Source organism: Rhipicephalus sanguineus, chromosome 3 (genome assembly GCF_013339695.2).
Source record: "Rhipicephalus sanguineus isolate Rsan-2018 chromosome 3, BIME_Rsan_1.4, whole genome shotgun sequence".
Classification (NCBI taxonomy): domain Eukaryota; kingdom Metazoa; phylum Arthropoda; class Arachnida; order Ixodida; family Ixodidae; genus Rhipicephalus; species Rhipicephalus sanguineus.
Window position 1 is genome coordinate 137,746,892 of NC_051178.1, and position 6,211 is coordinate 137,753,102.

The 6,211-nt window shown below is 52.2% G+C and overlaps 1 protein-coding gene across 1 annotated transcript in view; it reads right to left on the reverse strand.

Moving 5' to 3' along the window:
- The window catches only part of LOC119387262 (uncharacterized), a 151,578-nt gene extending 145,899 nt beyond the window's left edge, over positions 1-5,679 (reverse strand). Inside the window, exon 1 of the mRNA XM_037654597.2 lies at positions 2,945-5,679. Coding sequence (XP_037510525.1) covers positions 2,945-5,603 — 2,659 coding nt within the window. The 5' untranslated portion in view covers positions 5,604-5,679. The remainder of the gene's footprint in view (positions 1-2,944) is intronic.
- Between the last annotated feature and the right edge of the window lie 532 nt (positions 5,680-6,211).

Here is a 6,211-nt window from a genome sequence, read left to right on the forward strand (position 1 = left end):
CCCGTTCGATCGAGACGTTCCGCGTGAGCGTGGCTCGTATGAACCGAGATGCAAGTCTGTATAGGTGGTGAAGCTTTGGGCGCTCTCTTCTCGTCGCACCTCCACTTAGAATCGAGGAGAGATCGAGAAAAAAGAAACGGCTCGAAATATTGCGAAACAAGGGACCCGCGTTGCGTAGTCGCGAGGGTCCTCCACATACAAGGAAACGCGTCGTTATATGGGTGCCCCGAAGATTTTTTTATTTGGTCTTATCCTGGAAAGCTTCTCTTGGGTCGTGACTGAAATCTTTATCAGGCGTTCACGGTCTGCTTTCTGCGCCTGATATAAAGTGTTGGGCTGCGTTGTCTGATCTCAAGAAAAGAAAAACGAAATCGTATTTGTCGATAAGGTGTTGCTTCTACACATATGCGAAGCCTGATGGTCGTATCGAGAAAGTCTACGCTGCTGTTCAAGCTAGAAACTTGTTGTTGAAAGAATTTATCAGCGAGAAAGGAATCTAAGGTCTGCTACAGACACATCTGTTTGAGAAAGAGTAGATCACGAGCGGGGAATAACAATAAACTTAACACCGGGGCGCGTGTGAGTGTGTGTGTGTGTGTGTTGGGGGGGGGGGGGGGGGTGTTGACTGTAACACTCTTCCAGCGCACAAAAAGACACATGGAGTACAAATGAACACCACGAACGCTGACGTCAGCGTTCGTGGTGTCTATTCGTTCTCTGTTCATGTTTTTTTATTAATTTATTATTATTATTATTATTATTATTATTATTATTATTATTATTATTATTATTATTATTATTATTATTATTATTATTATTATTATTATTATTATTATTATTATTATTATTTTGCTCTGTAAGATGTATCATAATGCACCTCAAAAGCAACTCACCCAGTTGTCAACGCTTAGTAATTGACAACTATGCAGACTGCTATGGTTATACATATAGAGTGAGATCGGAATTGGTGCAATTAGACCACTTCTTTATTGAAGATGGTGGACACAAATAATATTCCCACCTGAGTCTGTGGCATAGTTTGGCATGTGCAATATTTGATCCTATTTCGCTTACACATTGATGGAAAGTTTGGTGTTGGCAGGAGAAAGGCTGGTGAAGTTAATCAGTTGTCTCAGATGGACTGTATTCATTTGCTTAAAGTGCAGCCAGAGTGATTGCCTTCTCAGAGCTGTCCTTCTTTCCATGCTATAAGCTGCAGCAATGATCGACTAGTACTGAACGGGCACAATGTGAGCACGCATTACTATGCATATGTGCAAACCATCAAAATGCCCGGCATCATGAATGAACGGGGAACTTTACGATCACTGCTACATTCGGAGACCACCCAAGAGAAGACTATGGCTGCATTGTAAAAAACGTCTCGGCTAGAACTCATAACGGCAGTATTACATACTCTAAAGCTTTGACCGCATTTTTGCTGTTTTTATTTATTCTTCACTTTTCCAACCTTCCTTCTCTATTCTATAATGTATAGTACATATATGTGCGGGGAATAACGAAGCAGTAGCTGTGGCCCCTTTTGCATCGCCACTATTTATAAAAGCGCTCCATTAAACTTAGCACGCATCATAATAAGACCAAGCAGGAAACGCCTGCTGGTCGACGCGGGAACCGAACGAGAGTTGAGAAGTGCGGCAGTGGCTGTGTATGCGTGGTGCGCGGCAGCATCCCCTCCGGCGGGATGGGAGAATTACGTCGCCGAATTTACTACGTACACCCCGCCGTTCCTTGCGGATTGAAAACGCCGCACGGCTCGCCGTCTCCTCCGAGGCGTGTGGGCCGTGCCCGCGTCGTGAGCCGATCGTGCCGTGAGTCCGAAGAAGCTAGGCAGTGGCGGCGCCCAACTATCGCAAGGCAACGGTCCAGCGAACGGGCGAAAAGAAGATGGAGGAAGAAGACCGCGAGGTTGTGCGGCGGCTCGCGCCGCGCCTGATCGGCCAGACTGGTCGGCCGTCAAGCAAGAGCAGCAGCAGCCGGCATAACGGTGCGCAGGAGAGGCCTAGATTGCCAGCCGGCTGGACGAACCGCCTTCGTAGCAGCTTCATGACCCGCTTGCTGCTGCTGCTTTGCCGAGACTGGTGGGGCGAAGCTTCGCGCGATGCCTTTGCGTATGCATGTGTGTACCTCAATGAATGGGCGAGGCACCGTCGTTCGTCGTCGGGTTATTTTCTTCTCTTTTTGCTTTCCAATATACACGGGGAAGGCAGTACATCATTTTCTGTGGCCGCGGCCACCACTCTCCCTTGTGAAGGGAGGTAGCTACGCGGTTGCTTTCGCGGCGCGCGCTGCATTGCTGATGACGTGCCGCGCCTTCCACTCCGTTTGGAGGGCTCCGCAGCTCTCGAATACACGAACAAACGCATGCGCGCATTTACGGTGTGCTTTCGCTAACCCCTCTCTCCCACCTCCTTGTTTTGGACAAGAGCTTCGCCTCCCTATGTTGTGATGTGGGACGCCAAGAGCAGTCTGCGATTGGTGTGAACGGGAACGACAACACCGCTATCGAATTCGCCTTCTCTTAAATGGTAGACAAGCGCAGTTTTATGCACTGTACTTTAAGACCTCGATCCAGTGCCGACCGTAGCGCGGCTCTCTAAATGCACAACCGCGGGGGCATGTTTCTATAGCTGGCAGCAGATGAACTGCGACCGACAGATTCTGATGCAGTCACAGACGCTGAATGATGCATTCGGCGAGAGTGTACATTAGGAAAGGAAGATGTTCATACAGTCACAGTGACTTAAAACACATCGACGTCTAGCATAGAGAACTGGGTAACAACACAAGGATGGGACAAACAGACTGAGACAAACGAAGCGTCCTTGCGCTGTTACCCGTTCTTCTAAATACTAAGTTCTTCTAGTATGCACCAACCAACCCAAGTTAACACCTTACTGTAGTATAGAGAACTACGACTCACCGACAGGCGCTCTCCTTGGAGAAGCGGAGCTGGACGGTATCGGTGGCGGCGGTGACAGCGGCCTGGATATCCGGTGTTCCATTGGCAAGGACAACTTCACGTCCGAGTTGGCCTCTGCTTTCGTGGGGAGCACTTTGACGCCGACCTTTTGGTAAATCCTCGAGTCCCGTTGCTTCGTGTTAGCGTTTCGCTGCGGGCTAGTGGGCTTGCCGGCTCGTGGTGCAGCAGCCTTGGGGTCCTTCGAACTATCACCCTTGGCGCTCTTCTGCAGATCGTGCTTCTTTCGCGCAGGACATTCCGGCCTTGTGGTTTTTGAAGCATCATCAGGGGGTGGTACGTGCGCTGGCGAGTGCTTCTCCGTGCCGCGTTCCACGCTCTGCGAAGGAAGAACTTGACGCGTCGAGTTTTCGCATTCGCTGTCTGGATGTGAAGTTTCCTTTGCTTTCGTGTCTTGAACAGCGGCGGCCCTCGCGGGAACTGGCGGTTCTTCAGGCTTAGATGTTTTGTTAACCTCGTCATCGGTTTCGCTGGGAACATTTGTAGGCTCCGAATTGGCAACTGCGTCTGGTTTGTATTGATGCAACAGATCCAAGTTTGAATCTGCTCGGCTGTTAAAGAGCTCGCTCGAAGAATTTCGAACATTGGAGGCAGAATTCGGGCTCAAAGGAGGTGAGAGGCGCTGGGGGATTCGTGGCACTTCTGGACTGCGACTGGACGTCCCATTTTCTATATGAATTGCTCCGCCTTCGCGCATGTCCTTCAGACATTCACCATTAGATTCCTCTGGGTGGGATGATTCGAATGCTTCTGTTGCATTGCCGTTTTCTTGCTGTAGGGTGCCTTGGAGAAGGCTGGGTTTTCGCTCGGCCACTCTGGTTTCTTGTTCTATGGCAGTCTTTCCGGTATCGGGTCCAGCGAGCTTAGTGTCATCAGAACTGAGGCTGGAGATCACCTCGTAGTCTGCATCAGCCTCGTAGCTGCTGCACGGGCTCTCACTGCCATTCAGATCAACATAAATGCCCTTTTGTTCATTGCAAGGTACAATGTTGATGTTCGTCCTGCGGTTACTCGGACTTTCTTGCACATCACAATTAACGCTAGCGCAACCCTTGCCTTTGAAGGAGCCATTAAGCTGGTGATATTGGCTCTCTGGCTCAGAATCGAAGCTCACCGCGGAACTGACAGGGATCACGGTAGCCTTTTCGCCAAGTTTCGGACTTTGGTTCTCAGTTGGGTGCTCGATTCTAATGTCTATGCGTGGAGGCGACTTCATTTCGACCTTTTGACTCCCCCGAACTCGTACTTCGGTATTGAACTGCTGTTCGACCTTGTGCTCGGCTTTCGCGGCCTTCTTATCTTCCCTCGGCAGCAGTCTGCGCTCCCCGTAGACTTCGACCCTGGACTCAGATTTGGAATCGGCTTTGTGCGCCAAAGTGGCTTCATTCTTTCGAGATTGGCTGTTCTCGACCACACCGTTCGCCGACGAAGTGTGCGTGGCGTTGCCGTTGCGCCGCTTCGGCGTTCCATTGACGTACACGGTCTGGCGGGCGCTTGATGTGGCAGCAGCCACGACGTCCCACGAAGAATCGATGCGCGGACGCGTCTTCTTCGTTTCGCGCGCAGCCTCATGCGGGTTCTCCCATGGTTCCTCCTCCCATGCTTGAGAGGACACCGAGTCGCCACCCTCCTGAAAGGTGACCTTCTTCGAGTGGGTCCCGTGCGACACGCGGCCTCTGTGCGTGGCATTGAGCGACTTCCTTTCTGGTGCTTTCTTCTTCTTCAATATACTACGTGGCTGACTGTTCAGCGTCGGACTTTTTGAGGAGGCGGCGGTTGTGGCCGGTCGCACCGGCGAACAGGACTGGGAGCGTCGCGTGGACGACGACGAAGAGGAGGAAGAAGCAGCAGCGGCCTCGGCGCGCGTCTTGGGCGTCGCTGGTGCCGACACCTTGCGCACGAGCGGTGGCGAGTAAGATATCTTGAGGTCCTTGAAACGACCAGCTTCGAGGCCCACGTCGCTGTCCTCGTCGTAGTCCGGGTCCGGTTCCTCGGGCCAGAGTTCGAGGCTTGCCGGAGGTCGCGACGACGCCCCGGCAGAGTTCTTGGCCGGAGAATGGCGTGGCGACGGATGCCCAGAGGTGATCGCGGCGCGGGAGCCGTTCTTCTTGGCACCGTTCAGCAAGACGTTACTGTTGAGGTCGTCGTCATCGCTATCGGGCGCGGCCGGCGTGCGCAGGTACTTTTTGATGAGATCGTACGCCGTGACGTCGCACTCGAGGATGGACCTACGAGAGGAGACGGAGCTGAAGCGGTCTTTGCGGCTGAGCTTTCGCAGTAGAGGGTCGCTGGCGGCCGCTGCAGCCAGGTAGACGTCGGCCGCCGCACCTGGGCCTGCGGCTCCGTGGACACTAGCAGCAGACCGGCGCCTCGGCGCATGACCCCGTCCCAGCGATGCTCTGCCCAAGGACGCAGCACCCAGCGACGAGGCACCTAGCACGTGGTAATAGAGTGCCGCGTCGTCGATCTCGGGTCGGCGGCCGCACGTGCAGCCGGGCCGACGGCAGCAGCCACGCACAGAGCCATAGCAGCGGGGGTCGCCGTACAGACCGACTGGAACCGCTGACAGGGTGCCGTACTTGGGCTGCCGCATCTTGGACATGGCTCAGATAAGCCGAGACCGCGGACGCATGCCGGCGATGACGGGGACCGTCAGCTGGGCTGGAGAAACCTGCACGAGAACAACGTACACACGTGGTTAGAGGTATACGGAGCTACGGAGGTATAGCGTGGTATCTTTTGCAACGCAGCATGGTGTCACACAGGGCGACAAAGAAACGGTAGGTAGAATTGAAAGTCCGTCTGCTGTCTAGTCCCTGTCATAATTTCGCTCTCTTACACTTCTCAAAGACTATGTAACAACTCGCCGACCGAATGAAGCGTCTTATCGTAACACACACCACGTACGACTGTTCACTAATCATTGAACTTATTTTACGAATGGGTAAGCAATACTTGGAGCACCATGACAGAATAAATAAACACGTAAACTCAACACACAACTCTCCTTGTGAGGTTCTCCGACGTTTCATTTGTGGTAATCCAGTATAGTTTTGCATGAGGTGTATGCATGTTATGGTTTATGTATCGATAATCTCGTCTATCACCCAACATCTGGAACAGCATATGTCATACCATCATCACCAATCTATATAAAGCATATCTAGTTCTGTCACTCTCTCTATGCATATGCTACAGTTAAGCTCCGTC